The sequence below is a fragment of the Dermacentor silvarum genome, chromosome 7 (assembly GCF_013339745.2).
Source record: "Dermacentor silvarum isolate Dsil-2018 chromosome 7, BIME_Dsil_1.4, whole genome shotgun sequence".
Classification (NCBI taxonomy): Eukaryota; Metazoa; Arthropoda; class Arachnida; order Ixodida; family Ixodidae; genus Dermacentor; species Dermacentor silvarum.
The window spans coordinates 94,663,919-94,679,762 of NC_051160.1; the positions used below are offsets into that span (position 1 = coordinate 94,663,919).

Here is a 15,844-nt window from a genome sequence, read left to right on the forward strand (position 1 = left end):
TCTCGGTGGCTATTGGGTGGCACGAAATATTGTGTGAGAAAGTGTAAAAGTTCGCCTGGTCTTTGATTATGGTTTCTGCACAATCCTACCCTTCTGCGCAAGAACTTTTATATCTTTCACAAGCTATGGGTAAGCTTCATGGTATAATGAAAAAATTGGAACACAAGCCTGCAGCAAGAACCACGACAATGGTATATTTTGCACATGATTCCATGCCATCAAATGTAGTTTGTTGATATTGCGTGTCTTTTTGTCCGCCGCCTTAAGCGGAATTTTAGCATCATATCGCCATAGATCTGCCAATGTATGTAACAATGCCATGCGCGATTTCTTCGACGGCGTAATTGTCAAATTGTCAAAAAGCACTCACCATAATTTATTCAGTATATTCTATTTCAGAGGAGAACATTTCTGTTGAAAGTCTAATGCACTCCCCTTATTGTCTACCGTGAGAACATAACACCTATCTACCGTGCAACTGACATGATCTCATTGAATATTGTGTCCTACTAATTTATTACTTGGTGTATTTAATGTCTTTTAGATATTTGTGCAGTGCCCTGCACTAATATATCTGCATCCATGGTGTGATCACTTCTCTTCTCACGGGCGAGCAAGCACCATACGGCGCGAATAGCAGGCTGCCTGGCATTGCGCGTGGTTGTTAAAGTTGTTCCGGTTGCCTTCACAACCACCGTACACGAAGTCTTCACAGGCTTCGCTGTTGACGTTAAAGAAGACGCGCGGAATGGCTGCCTCGCATGGTCCTGCTTTTGCTGGTAGGCTGCAGTACCAGGCCGGCCACACTGCGGGAATTTATTTGATTTATATCACACTGTGGTATTGACACGAACATGCAGAAACAACAAGCCATACAAAAACAAAATGCCCATAAATAAACGAAAGATTACCCCAAAAAAGGTTATATACGCAATTCAGTCATTGTTTACTCCGATGCAAGAATTAACGTGCTTCGGGAGCGGAGTGTGCTAAGCAGCTACGTAAATGAGGACGACATACCGCGTAATCAGCGTGATCCGCGGCCCGCTGAAACTAAACGAGCCCAGAGGGCGCCGTGCGTCGAAGTGGCATGACCCTTCGGCGAAAAAGTGTAACAGCTTCGCTGGCTCCTTGGACCTACTAAGTGCCATAGGATTGCGTAGGTTTGCTATGGAAGCGTCACGGGGCCCTTAACGCGGTAGCGTTAAGGGCCCCGTGTCGCAGGAAATCCGACGTCGGCGTCGGTGTCGGTGTCGGCATCGGCGTGGCATCCATGGCGGAGAAATGCATCCCGAACCACCCCGACCACACAGGGCCTCCGCGTTGCGCAAAGGATTAGCGAACAAAAATTGAATTTTTCAAAGTAAAATACGTCAGAAAAATCGCAAAGCACGACTTAACTACAGCCTACACACATGGTAGCATCGAATTGTAATTTGAATGTACGAGAAAACATAATTCTGTTACGAGGCAACCCAAACACAAACCCCTTTTCCAGCATTTCTACCAAAACAACAGCGGCGCGCTCGGGTAGGTTACTTGCGAAAACCCAATCCAGATGGCGCTCTCCTTTTCGGCAGCGTAGGCTTACTGTATATGCTCTTCTTGGGAAGCAGAGTTGCGCATCTGATTGAACGCACCGCTCCCACCCCTATTCGCCAAATCTCGTCACATGCGCAAAAAGCATCTTGTGAAGGAAAACAAACTTCACGGCTGCAGCTACACCACAGCTTCTTTGGACTTCTTTGCCGCCCGCCGCGCCACCATCGTCGCAAGCCTCTGTGCGCTGCCGCCCGTTGCGCCACCTGGCCTTCGCGGAATGAACGAGCAAGCCCGCTCGGTAGCTGAGCGGTGTCGCGCCGTATCCTGCATTCAACAGGAGTGGCTTTTCTGCTTAACATAAATGCGTCGGGGGGCGAGATGGCGGGCCTATGCACAACTCTGCTTCCGTACGGAGCATATACAGTAACTCTACGGCAGCGTAAAACGGTGGCGGCGCGCAGAGGCGAAGGTGGCGGAAAAAATTACAGGACGCTTAAGATTCGCCCTAGAGTGGAACTTGAGAGCGTTATCGGGCCCCGTTTTCATCGCATCTTTCTTCATGAGCGGGCTTCACTGCAACAAACAACGCGGGGAAGCCAGCTTACAAAGACCAAGCTTATCCCGATTCCCTTAAAGTCGGCTTCACTTTTAAACACAAATGCATTGCTGGGGAAGACATTATTAGGGGGACAATATAAGCCGTCATATATCAAAATGTGAAAGCCCTAGGACCTTTTTTATTATTTTATTTATTGGTCGGTGTTGCCCTGAGGCGTGCGCGTGTCCCAAATTTGGAGAACGCTTTAGCATTCAAAGATCCCTGAATGCTTGTCAGGCTTCCCGGCAACTGCAGCTTTATTTTTTTTCTCGACCTTCGTCTATGCACGCCGCGACCGTTTTATGCTGCTGAGGATGCGAGCGCCATGTGGATGGGATTCTCGCAAGTAACCTACCCGAGCACGCTGCTGTTGTTATGGTAGAAATGCTGGAAAGGGGGTTTGTGTTTGAATTTCTTTGTAACAGAATTATGTTTTCTCGTAATTTCAAATTACAACCCGACGCTATCAGGTTGTAGTTAAGTAGTACTTTACGATTTTTCTGAGGCATTTTACTTTGAGAAATTCAATTTTTGTTCACTAACGACTTGCGCCACGCGGAGGGCCTGTGTGGTTGGGGTGGCTCGGGATGAATTTCTCCGCCACGGACGGCCGAAGCCGGATTTTCTGCGACACGGGGCGTTAAAGGAAAGCTGCAGTTGCCGGGAAGCCTGACAAGCATTCAGGGATCTTTGAATACTATCGCGTTCCACTGTTAAAGGCCAAGCTCAAGGGCCCTCTAAATTTTTTTAAATACGATACTCTTTCTTGGGCTACCTAAACGCGAAAAACTTTGGCTGCCTGCCTGTCTGTCTGGCACTTGATGCCAGACAGACAGGCAGGCAGGCACGGTCAAAACCGTTTCAATCGCCTGGCCAAAACCAGCCAAGCTACAAGCCCTGGTGGCACGGGGTCATACACGTCAACATTTAGCGCAAAATAAACCTCAGGCCTATTTGAGGCAAATTATACGTACATAACCGTGATCCGCAGCGTTCATTTAATTAAGAATACACATTGGACCTGTTTTTACGTTAATAAATGAAAAAACAACGCGTTAGAAATGGTGTCGAAGAGACGCTACGCGTTAAAAACAAGCCCACTGAAGCCGCGGCTCTGTAGCCGGCTTTAAGCCAGCAGTAAGAAAAGGTCCCAACAGATGGCGCGAGAGCATCGCGAGCGCGGGAAGTTTGAATTGAATTCAGCAAAAATTTCCATTGCACCCATCATGTGAGGAGTGAGAGGGGAGGGGAAGGGAAGAGCGTAAGGGGTGGGAGAGGGGAGAAGAGAGGGCGTATCTGTAGCTGATATGCGGCTTTAACACGAAAGTGTTTTAGCCGGGGTCCACCAAGCGGAAATAGTAGAACATAATACAAAGAAAGAAACCAGAAGAAAAAGAAAAGGTCCCAAAACCTCTCGGTCCGCGACGATAGATCGCCGAGCGTTTAACCCATTGCGCCACAAACGAATTCACGCGCCTTATATATCTAAACTCCTCCGTGTACCCGCGCTCTTGCTCGGGGCGGTGCCGCCGCCTACGATTGCAGAAAAGAGAAGTACTGCATTATGACACTAACGCGCACCATCATGTGAGGAGTGGTCTCAGCACTAGAGGATGCCAGCATTCGAGGGGAACGCTGGCATCAAGAAGCAGTTTGAATTGAATTCAGTAAAAATCTCCATTGCACCCATCATGTGAGGAGTGAGAGGGGAGGGGAAGGGAAGAGCGTGAGGGGTGGGAGAGGGGAGAAGAGAGGGCGTTAGGTATCAGGGGCAACAGAAGACTATCGAAGCAAGCTGATATGCGGCCAATTTTTTGCTTTAAGTTTTCAATGAATTATACAATCGGTCGCTTTCGGCGGTAAAGAACCTGAAAACCCCGAAAGAACCAATACGAGAAGGTATAAAATAAAATTAGAAATGTGAGCGGCCACAGACTTTGTTTACCGCTATTCACGGCCGAAGGAAAGAACAAATATCATGGGGGGAAAACAGCAGTCCCCTTAATGGCGCTCACAATCCAGAGGTGGTATGCTTCACTCACTGACATGTATATAAAATATGACATGACATCACTAGCAAATGGTTTAGCGACCATCCGTGACTGGCAGAAGCGAAAAAATGGAACTAACTATGACACTGCAAAGGAAACCACCTGAAGGCCATAAATATCTCTACTGGTTATGACAGCGCGGTAGAACAAAGCCACGAGTTCTGTGCAAAGCATGGACGTATAATTTGGATCGTGAGGGGGGTTTGAGGAAAAAAACAAAACTATAGGCAATAAAAACGAGCCGAGGGCGGGAGCGGAGATCACTATATCGATCAGTATGTTGCACCGGGGTACTACATGAGATATGGACATACTGCTGGCAATACAAGTCACCTGCACGAGTCTCTCGGCTGGGCAAGGCATGCGTACTTACCCCGCAGCTGTGGAAGTTCCACGGCGTCGGTGTCCTTCCCGAACTCAGGGTATGCGGCCCCTGCGCAGAGTGCATTTACAGTTCCTGACTTTTGTACGTAGCACAGCAAGTGCAGCAACAATGCACAAAAACACAATTGAACAGCACTGTGCGTGAGGGTTTTGCAAACGACAGACACTTCGATAAAGTCATTTAATTTATACATGTTTGCGAAATAAGCCCGCGAATACACGCAAAACTGCCGCCCGACTGGCCGCTCGAGGCACCTTGCGTGTATTCGCGTGCTTCTTTCACGCTCGGAAAACACTTTTATGTAGCACGTATTCAGCAGCAGAAAGCTTTATCGGGAGTTTTTCATGTTGCTGTACAATTCTCTCAATGACACTTTTTAATTGGGACAGTACTTCTATTTGATTTGCTTGACACTTTGCCATCACCGTTTCATATGGACGTTGGAGTGCTCCTGGCAAACACAGGGTAGAATGGACGATTAGGTACGCGGTAGTTTTGTTTCCCGTTCCATTTCTCCAAAATTCTCAAACATTACTCGTGTTTTAACCACATTATGCTAACGTTGTGCCTATGGGAGGGCAAGCAACCTTGGTACCGTCGTTCCATTTATCTGGCAAACAAACAATTAAAAATACCTAATGAAATCTCAGTAAAGAAAAATTACTGGCGGGTACTCCACCACATTGGAAACAATATGCACTAGGTTTCCTTCGAGTAACTAATTGCTCTTTTTTTTTCAATCTTGGTACATTATAGTTAGGACACCCTGTATAACATACACACGCACACCACACATAAAAGAAAGAGGGAGTGAGAGAGTCTTTCAACTAAGTGGCTGGAGCAGAGGAACTTCAGCAGCGCCTTCGTCCCTTTCCGGTGTGAAGGCCGTACAAGCTGGCACTCCAGGATCATCGGCTCAGAAAGGTGCCGATCATGGAGGCGTGCCAGCGCTGTCGTGAGGGGTTGGCTCCGGGAGCTGTAGCGAGGACAGTGACAAAGGACATGATGGATGGTTTCCTTGCTGCCGCGATCGTCAGAGACTGCACTGTCCGCCATACCGTTACGGCATGCCAAAGTAGGTATTCGTGAAAGATACTCCAAGCCACACTCGGCAGAGAACAGTTGTTTTGGTTCGGGATAGTCCCGATGGAATGCCGAGTCGGAGGGATGGGTCCAGGCGGTACAGACGGGTATGCCGGAAACCTGGCGTGTTCTTCGCGGATCGTGTGACATCACGCGCGCTCATGGGGCGCTTTGTTGCTGCATCTGTTCTTGACAGCGGAATGGGTTCCTGCCCGCCATCTTCTTGAGAACTGCTTCCTAACTTCATCAGCATGGTCATTGCCCATGAGCCTGGAAGTCACTTAAAAGCGTGATCGTGTCTTTTCTCGGCCACTTGCTGATATAGCTGACTTATTGTCAGCCCTAGTTCTTGTGGTTCACGACGAAGAGCGAATAGCAAGCATTGCTGGGCTGCCTTATAACCGTCGCTAAAGACGCTCCAACGTAGTGGTGGTCCTTCACGAATCATACGAAGTGCGCTGCGAAATTCAGGAAGCTCCGTAGCCGTCGACGTTGTCCGGTGAGAGGTTTTAGACTGGATGGCGACGGCTTTTCCGCGGAAGATTGCAGCTCCTGCAGATTTGCCAACAATTGTCGAGCTATCAATGTAAATCTGAAGATGAGATGATGCTTGCATGTCTCTTGCATCATGAGCAGAGATAGCTGCTTGAGAGCTGGCGGCGACAATCCTGCTTTTGTCCGAATCCTTGGTACTGAAAGGCAACCTTGTTGAGCGAAACACCATCGATGCGCCAACAGTCTCTCTGCAGGCGTATAATCAGTAGAAAAGCAGTTGCGCTAAGTCGATATCTTCTGAGAAAAAACAATTGCGCCAGGACCCATCTCACGATGACTGTCGACTGGTAATGCGTTAGAATTGGATCAATATAGTGACACAACGTATTGCCACCGTCGAAACGAGTTATGTATGAGGTATGTACTGCAGCGGGACTTTTCTTTCAGGCTTCCCTAAGAACACTCGGCGCCATCTAGCACCTTCACCGAGAAGCCTGCCCGTCGCCTCCGAAATGCATGGTGCGCTGGTGCGTGCGAACGGCGAGAAACGCATCATAGGACAAACAGGGTTCTCTCTCGCGCTTATTTCGGGACATGCTGCGATATCTAATGGCACTGCCGAGAAGCCCGCGCGTGGCCTCCGAAACGAAAAGCTGTGGCGCGCCGGTGCCTGCAAACGCTGAGAATTGTGCCCTCACTTGGCCCCATGCTCACTGGCACATACTCAGCTACCCAAGGTGGCGAGAACTTCATTGAAGAGTGGCACATACCAAATGCATTCGTAGCGCATCTCGCTAAAGCATTGGCCTTAAAGGCATTCATTGAAAAAAGGCACACACCCTGTACACTTGTGGCGCCGCCGCTCATGTGTCGGATTGGTGTCCTTGAGGAACCCTTGTGACATGGGTTCGATTGCGCTGTGCAGCAAATAAATTTAAGGGATATTTTTCGTCATCTTAGAGCCGAACATTCCTAGCGGCACCTGGTTACTCAAGTTGACGTCAAAGACGTTCACTGAAGAGCAAGCAGCACACGCCTACTAGCACATACCAAGCGACCGTAGTTGGTATCAAAGCTGCTCATTGAAGACCAGCCACATACGCAGTACTCCAAGTCGGCATCACAGTTTCTTCGAACAGTGGAACCTACTCAGTCTCGCGTTTAGTGACCCATGTCGGCGTTAAAGGGGTTCGTTGAAGGGCGGCACGTTCTGTACACATTGCCAGATACTCAGTGACTTAAGTTGGTCGGATGTTTGGTTTGGAAGCCTCTTACCTCAGCACAGCAGCCCGATGTGCTACCCATTCGGCCACTTACCAACCAGTGACCGAGGTAGGTAGTAAAACGGTTAGATACAGACATACTAACGTACATACATGGCTAGATAGACCCCGGAGAGTTCGTGAAGTACCCTACGTATGCTAACTCATTAAAATGAGGCACAGGGCCGATCTTCTGGCAACGCGGCGAGGGTGTTGAAAGGGGTGTGTGCAAGTTGCCTGATATGTGTTCTGAGCCTTTCCAATATAATGTGAGTCGCGACTGGACGATGTTCCACAATTTCAATGGTTTCGGCTGTTGATGAAGAGCGTGGTAATCCAATACAAATCCTGAATGCCTGAGCCTGAGAACTTTCTATTGTGCAGATATTACTATGCAAGTGCTACTGGACCAGTACACGTAAGCTGCAACACAGATGCCCGAGATACAGAGTCCTTTAGAGTTGTAACATGGCGTGCACTGAAGTACGCCCACGTCTTTTCAAGATATTTCAATAGGTATGAAATGGCCGTCAGGCGCTTCATCAGGTGAGCCGCATAGGAACTTCAGCAAAGGTCTCGATCAATGATAGGGTTGTCGTCCTTACCGGCGCACATCACTAATGGATCTAGAAATAGATTAGTATGCGAGATAAAGTTATACGCCTTCTGGCAACTAAATAATTATTATCAACGTCTCAAGGCAGTGCTGCGTTTCAGGGAGCAGATGTATTTGCTGCTCCCGGGCGTTTTCATAAGTTGTCTGCACATAACTAAAGAAACGCATGAATCATCTTTTGACAAGAAGATGTGACTGATCAGTTCATGGCTGTTAAGCGTGATTATAGACGTCAAAATTCATTCAACACTGGCGAGCATGAACAAAATAACAATAACTCGTAAAAACCATGGAAAATTGAAGTTACCTGAATGATTTGGTCTGTTTTCGATCAAAGTTTAGCGCTAACAGTTTCTGTGAGTTTCATTGCACGCGGCCGATTCGGTTGACACCCTAAGCGGCAGCGATACGGGGCATTTGTCCGACATGTATCTGAAATGGTATCGCCCAGAGTCACGGCAGTCGTGTGAAGAGATCACCAGGTAATACAATGAGCATTCCCAGATTAAAAACCGATCATATATGCTCCGACGTCAAAACACCCGACTCATATTTTTGAGGTGTCAAAAAAAAATTAAAAATTACGTTTTATATGGCGTACTAATCACGATAGTATTAAGAATGAATGACGCAATGGGAAGTAATAGATTGTTGTGTAGTGTGTGAGCGCGCTTTTAGAGGCCTGCTGGACACAAAAACCAGGCTATAAAATGAGCCTGCATGGTCTAGTGTGCCGAAATGAAGTCAGAATGAGGGAGATAAATCAGGCATTGCGCGTGAAGCATCGTACTAATCAAAACACACAAGTTAAGAGGGAGACGGAGGCTTGAAGTGATCAACTAGGGTCAAGCAATGGATATGGTTTCAGACTAGTTGAACACGGGGACTTCGTCAGGTTATAAACAAGCTGCCCTTGTCAAGCACTGGCTCAAGAGATATCCCTTGTTCAAGCTCTGTTATATTCTGCGACGTGATCTATTGCCACTTTGCTCATCTTACGTCGAGTAGGACAAGGGTGACAAAGTCCCTTTATTTATTCGTGCCAATAATGAAAAACAGAGGGCATTGAACGCATGAAGTTTGATGTGACATCCTCTTTCGCGTCCTTGTTACCGAATGATAACCACGCTCTAATCTCACCAAGCGCTGATGATGCTGCGCGCCGGGAGTATATTCGCTGCGGTGACTACGTTTACCTTAAACCCCTTCACTAGGCGTCCCTTGTACATGCAGCTGGCATAGTGATAGGCGTGATAATGGGAATCACAGCACAGTAACCCTTGCCTAAAATGTTATTCTGAGGCGATGTTCTGCGGTAGCAGGTGTTTATTAATTAATTGATTACACGCCCTTTAAGGCACACAGGCACAATAAGAATAGTTGCACAGGAATGGGAACAAAATGAATCAACCGATACGAAATTGTCCCGGTTCCCACATTTATTATGCATACATTGCAGAAATGGAAATGAACGATTAAATGCATTGCGAACTTGTGGCTTTGTAAAGGGTGGCATTCAAGTAAATTCCGAGAATGGCAGCTGCAAGAAGCAGGAAGGTATTTTAAAACGCTAATATCGTGAGACAATTAAGAGTTATGGTTCAGGTTTGCTGACAGGACGGTACATCAATTTCTGTGATAAAGAAGTGGCAAATTGCTAAAATAGGACGCGCAGATAGTTTTCCATTAAGTACTTGGCTGTATGCAGCTCACCAGTTAAAGCCGGTATGCTACAGGTATTTTTTTACCATAGCACTTTCGTTGACAATCCTCCAGCCTCAGGAAATTGTTGGTATTGCCTACGCAGCCTTTGAACAAGAACTGCTCACACCGCTCGCTGGTTGTGTTAAAGTAGAATCGTTGATCGGGTGCGGAGCAGCCAGCCGTACCCTCAAGCAGTGGCAGGTAGCAGGCGAGGGAACGTGCTGCAAAGGAAGTTGAAGGCTACTTTAAAAAAGTGCATTCTTGCGTGTCGTGTTATAGTGAGAGAATTAAGCGGAACTTCTGTAATGAAATTGTAGCGTTTGCACGATGTTTCGATGCTGCATTTAAATTCGACATAGTGCTTCCTGCAGCGGCTTCTTACGTTCATCAATGAATTACGCGTGTGATTTCAGAATAATCAGTACATTCTCGCTGCAAATGTTCGTTTCCAAGTCCCATATATATATATATATATATATAATGAACGAGAAGAAAGGAAGCCGAGCGGCGCGAGTTGTATTGCGCATATCATAAGAAGGCAAGAAACAAGGAGAGCATAGGGGAAATCACTTGTATTTCTTAATTGAATTAAATGCAGGATAAATAGATGGAAATGAAGGTGGATGAAAAACCTGTCAGCCCTTCCACTGGGGTGGAGATGGAAAGCAAGCGAAGCTGCACTATGGTGGGAATTATGTATTTCCAATTATGAGTATTCAGATGTGACGGTGTAATTGCTTATTTGAACTATTAAAGAATCCCGGCCACGGCGGCCGCATTTCAATGGGGGCGAATTGCGAAAACACCCGTGTACTTAGATTTAGGTGCACGTTAAAGAACCCCAGGTGGTCCAAATTTTCGGAGTCCCGGACTACGGCGTGCCTCATAAGCAGATCGTGGTTTTGCCACTTAAAACCCCATAATTTAATATTTCTACGTTTTAAAGAATGAGAAATATATATGATCCGGTGGTTTCCATTTATTTAGTGACCACAGGGACCATGGCCTTTTGGTCGCTATGGTACACCTCCATAGGGTGTACGGCAAAGCTTGGCACGTTCTTCAGAAACACGTCACCAACGCCGCGCGCGTTCGGTGCGAACGCGGGAAAAACGCCGCCGCCGTCGACAACAGCTGTGCGCGTTGTTTGTGTGACCGCACACTACCGCTGTCAAAATGCTGGCTACGTGACGGAACGGCTAAAGCCGTTGTCGACACTGTTAGTATAGTGCCTAGAATATACTTACAAGTATATTCTAGGCACTGTACTGTTAGGGCAGAGCAAGCAATTTTTTTTAACGTCCTTGGGGCAGAGGCGGGCGAGAGCCCAGAGAGAGACGGCGCCACAGGCGGCAGAGGCCGGCAGGCCTGCGCGCATGCGCCGCAGTGTGAGAGCGGGCACGCACACGCACAGTCTTCAGTCGCGGACAACTTTCTGTGGCAACGAAGGGAAAGCTGCGGGCGCGTGGGTGCTGTACATGTGTTATTGCGTCATGTGTCCGGCAGCGTTTCACAGTGCTTTTGGTTGCTCGGAACAGACGCTGAATCGACGCAGCTTCCACGTGCGACGGTTTCGCGTTTGCCCAGACGCGGAAGGGAAACGCCGCAAAATAAGTAAACTTTTACACTCAGTGGTGTGTTCTGTCTTATTTAACTGTTGCTAATAAGCTGTTTATGTTTTCTCTTCCCCAGCCTAAACCAACGTGGATTAAAACGCGGGACTCTTTTCAGAAGCGCTCTCACTTGTGCGCGCTTTGCCTCCGTAGCTTTCCCTTCATTGTCACAGACAGTTGTCCACGAGTATAGGGTGCCTCGATGCAACGTTTATAGAAATAAAAGTTGTCGCAGTTTCACCCTAAAGGCGAAGCATCAATTGCGATAGCAAATTTGTAGAGAGCTATACGGAGTATTGATAGTAGCTTAATCAGCTATATAAACTTGGACATGCAGCAGCACTGGCAACACGCAGAACTGTTGTCGACGCCGTCGGCGTTTTGCCCGCGTTCGCACAAAGTGCGTGCGGCGTTGGTGACTGTTGCCGGAGCCTCTGATATAAATAGGCACTTGGTGCCGCAGCTAAACGTCGCCACCCCCCCCCCCCCCCCCCCGTCCTTTCGCGCGTCGGAAGAGGGCGCGTTTGCTCTACATATATGGTGATTGTAAAGGAGGAAAGAGACAGAGACGCCTACTTCTGCAGCCCTTAAGGGAGCACGGCGCAGAACGCGTGTTTGTTCTCCGCCGTGCGTTCACTCCTCGTGAAAGCGCGCGTCCCTCGCCCCCTTTCACTCGCACATACAGCGTTCGGCGGCTCGCGGCGACGATTTCATCTCGATTGACGTCATACGGAACCTCACGGCGACGGCGAAGCCGACGGCAGAAATCTGCTTTGGAGTGTCCATATAATTGCTATCGCAATAAAAGTATCTATAAACGTTGCCTCGATGCGCTCCTCGCCCACCGCTCCCCTTCCACTGGGAAGTCGCGTTTGCTCTCCGCCATGCGTTCGCTCCCCGTGAAAGCGCGCGTCCCTCGCCCTCGCGCGCTTTCACTCGCACATACAGCATACGACCAATTAGAGTTTTTTTTATTGCGATAGCAATTATATGGACACTCCAAAGCAGATTTCTGCCGTCGGCGTCGCCGTCGCCGTGAGGTTCCGTATGACGTCAATGGAGATGAAATCGTCGCCGCGCGCCGCCGAACGTTGTATGTGCGAGTGAAAGGGCGCGAGGGACGCGCGCTTTCACGGGGAGTGAACGCACGGCGGAGAACAAACGCGCGTTCTGTGCCATGCTCCCTTAAGGGCTGCAGAAGTAGGCGTCTCTTTCCTCCTTTACAATCACCATATATGTAGAGCAAACGCGCCTTCTTCTGACGCACGAATAGCCGCGGGGGGGGGGTCAGGGAAGGGAGGCGACGTTTAGCTGCGGCACCAAGTGCCTATTTATATCAGAGGCTCCGGCAACAGTCACCAACGCCGCACGCATTTTGTGCGAACGCGGGCAAAACGCCGACGGCGTCGACAACAGTGCTGTGTGTTGCCGGTGCTGCTGCATGTCCAAGTTTGTACAGCGGATAAAACTACTATCCTTACTCCGTATAGCTCTCTACTAAGTTGCTATCGCAATTGATGCTTCGCCTTTCGGGTGAAACTGCGACAACTTTTTATTGCCGGACGCGACCATGGAAGAGTTAGCCCTAAACAGCTTCGCTGTAAAAACTGGCCGCTGGTCGGATACGAATCCACGCATTCGCATTACGCGAGCGGTGCTCACGTAATGGAAGTATCCACTTGGAACGAAATCTTGGAACTTGGAACGACTGCATCAGTTTCAAGATATTAATTTTCAGTGTCCGACAAAATGCATTGGGATTCCAGTTACCTTTACGAAAACGCTGTTTCATGCATCAAAGCACAAAAGTAAATGGAACACCAATGCACTTCGTCGGACACTGAAAATTAATAACTCGAAACTGGTGCAGTCCAGAGTATTCGTTCCTAGCGGATACGCCTTGCGAACTCACCGGCTGTAGCTCGTAGATTAAAATATGTGCCGCAAAGTAATTAATAAAAACGTTTATTAGCGTAGATGTGTTAATTATTTAATGAAGCATTTCGATTTGTCGCAGAACAAATGGCCGCCTCATCGAGTGATTTAGATGAAGGGTTAGAATTGGCGCTGTCTACTACAGGCAAATTTTACAAATTCTGGATCTTCTAGAAAACACCTGGTATATTTGCTTTGAGGCATGTTGAGCTCCTTGTTCATGGTTGAAACATTTGCCACACCACCTTTTAATAAGAAGTTCTAATAGAGTCTTGATGGCGCCAATGTGATGTCGGCATGGTATGCTATGTTATGACGTCGCGATATTACCATATATTACGTTATATTGAAAAACACGAGCGAGGCCATGATAGAAAGAATGGTGAAATAAGCTCTTACAGAGGGCTGGTTTTTGCAGAAGGAGATATTTAGTGTATAGAACGCGCAACAGGAAAACAATTAACAGAAAGATAGATTAACTTCGATGAGTAACTAGATTTGATAGGCCTGTCAATAATGAAACGCAATGCGTGCTCGTCGTATGTTCCCACCGCTCCGACATTCTTTCCAACCGTACCCCGCTCCCGAGTTTTTCCAATACCACCTTACATAGCCACAGAGACGACCACATCGCTGCTAGACGCTAGGTGTTTGACACAGCGTCAACAAAGACAAAAGTCGTCATTACAATGACGCTATGCAAGGGACTGGTTAGTGGGGTGTTCACTTCCTTGTGAGACACGGCAGCGCACATCGAACCGGCAAAGTCTGCATGCAAACGTCTATGCAAAACAAAACGTAAAATGCGGGTAGGAGGAAGGCGCACGTTCAGTGGTGGTCCTTGCATAATAAAACTGCATATTAAGGTCACCGCTATAGTTGACCTCTTGCCTTGCATAAACTTACGTTTGGGACGCTTTGTTTCATACTAAACAGCGCCGCGAATAAGTACATCCTGAATCTCTACAGCAGTTCCCCGCCCGAGCGTTTGTGTTACAACATTGCGCATGAACCGCACAAGCTGCTGATCAAATCGTTTACCCACCTTGTTGATGCCATTCAACCGTACAAGGCCCCAATGTTTTACATCTAATCGTCCCTGTAATTCTGACGCTACCTGCGTCATCCTACTCAAGAACACATGACACAGCTCTTGAAATCACACGCAATGAAAAAGCAGAAAAAATAACACTTGTTCGCGAAGAGAAGTACAAACGTAGCAACATTGCCTGTGGGGAGTTTGCAGGCCCTCTCGCACTTTTCCTTGGTGCGGTACTGGTTTTCGGTACCGTGGCAGCCGCCGTAGATGAACTGTTCGCATTGGCCCTTCTTGAAGTTGTACGTCCACAGCCTGAAGAACGCCGTGCACGGTCCCGTCTCAGCCTTCGCCATGCACTTTCTGTCGTACTCGGTTGTGGCTGAAAATTCAACGTGGATTATAAATGAAGGTAGGGACGACAGGAAGCATCGTCGAGAGTTAGAGCCACAGCGATAAGCTTTCCGCGACCTTCTGGCTGCTTAAAAGCAACACACCAGCGCAAAACATGTTCCATGCTTCACTTCATCCCAGAGAACACTAAAGCTAATGACTAGTGCGTTTTGTTTAATATGAAACACTGAGGAAATTCGAACGCGTATTAAGCCTGGTTCGAACAACAAAAACCAATATTCCAGGGCTGTGCAGCGCAGCTACACGAAGAGAGAAACACATTTTAGCTTTGAACAGTTAAATTCTTGGGTATTACGTGCCAAGACAACATTACGACTATGAGGCACGCCGTAGTGAAGGACTGCGAGTTAAGTTTGATTACCTGGGGTTCTTTAAAATGCATCTTAATCCAAGTACACTACCGTTTTTACATTTCGCACCCACTATAATGCGGCCGGCCTGGCCGGCGTCGAAACCGATACCTCGAGCTGAGCAGCGCAACGCCACATACGTAGCCACATGGGCTACAGCGGCGGGTCTGTTTAGCTTCCGTTATACGTGTTTTATGTCTGCTAAGTTCCAACGCGAAATAAGTATTAGAATATCCTGAAATTGGCGCGTTTAAAATAATAAAGTAAAGAAAGTATGTTCGCACTCGTTCTTGCACGCATTTAAATCTGCAGGAAGCCAAAAAAAGAGCCAGAAAGAGGAGGTATATTTGTGCCTCCGCAGCCATTAGCAAATGACTCCAAATTGACGCAGAAATCAATTTCAGCTAACAAAGAAGAAGAGTTAACAAAGGTGTCTTGCAATAAAAGTAATTCGCTTTATGCGCGAAGATATCATAGACAGAGACAGTTGAGATGTTGCGTATTTGCATAAAAAGACGCGACTCACATCCTATCTATTCACACCCGCAAGAAATGAAAGCTCGTACGTGCACTCCGAACTTTCTACAACGTTAATGGACGTCTGTACCGGAACGAATAATAAAAAAAAGATAGCAATCCCCAACGAGAGCCGCCAGAAAAGAATATCGTGGCCTGGCAAAATTTTCTTAGCTGCACATAATCAAAAACAATCTCAATAAACAAAAACCTTATAGAATGCTTGTTTCTTCAAGCATTTTCT

General features: G+C 47.6%; 1 protein-coding gene across 1 annotated transcript; it reads right to left on the bottom strand.

The window, feature by feature from the left end:
- Positions 1-320: 320 nt before the first annotated feature.
- LOC125946879 (tissue factor pathway inhibitor-like) lies at positions 321-14,727 on the bottom strand. The gene is made up of 4 exons (XM_049671009.1): positions 14,514-14,727; positions 9,781-9,957; positions 4,565-4,624; positions 321-806 (listed from the first exon to the last, which is right to left on the bottom strand). The coding sequence occupies exons 1-4, from the start codon at positions 14,674-14,676 to the stop codon at positions 604-606; spliced, it is 603 nt and encodes a 200-aa protein (XP_049526966.1). The 5' UTR covers positions 14,677-14,727; the 3' UTR covers positions 321-603.
- Between the last annotated feature and the right edge of the window lie 1,117 nt (positions 14,728-15,844).

Excerpts from the sequence above, each read along its gene's own strand:
- LOC125946879 (XM_049671009.1), bottom strand. The coding sequence starts at position 14,676 with ATGGCGAAGGCTGAGACGGGACCGTGCACGGCGTTCTTCAGGCTGTGG. Across the intron at positions 9,958-14,513 it reads GGCCTGCAAACTCCCCACAG|CACGTTCCCTCGCCTGCTAC; the intron begins GCAATGTTGCTA and ends CTTCCTTTGCAG. Across the intron at positions 807-4,564 it reads GGAACTTCCACAGCTGCGGG|TGTGGCCGGCCTGGTACTGC; the intron begins GTAAGTACGCAT and ends AAATTCCCGCAG.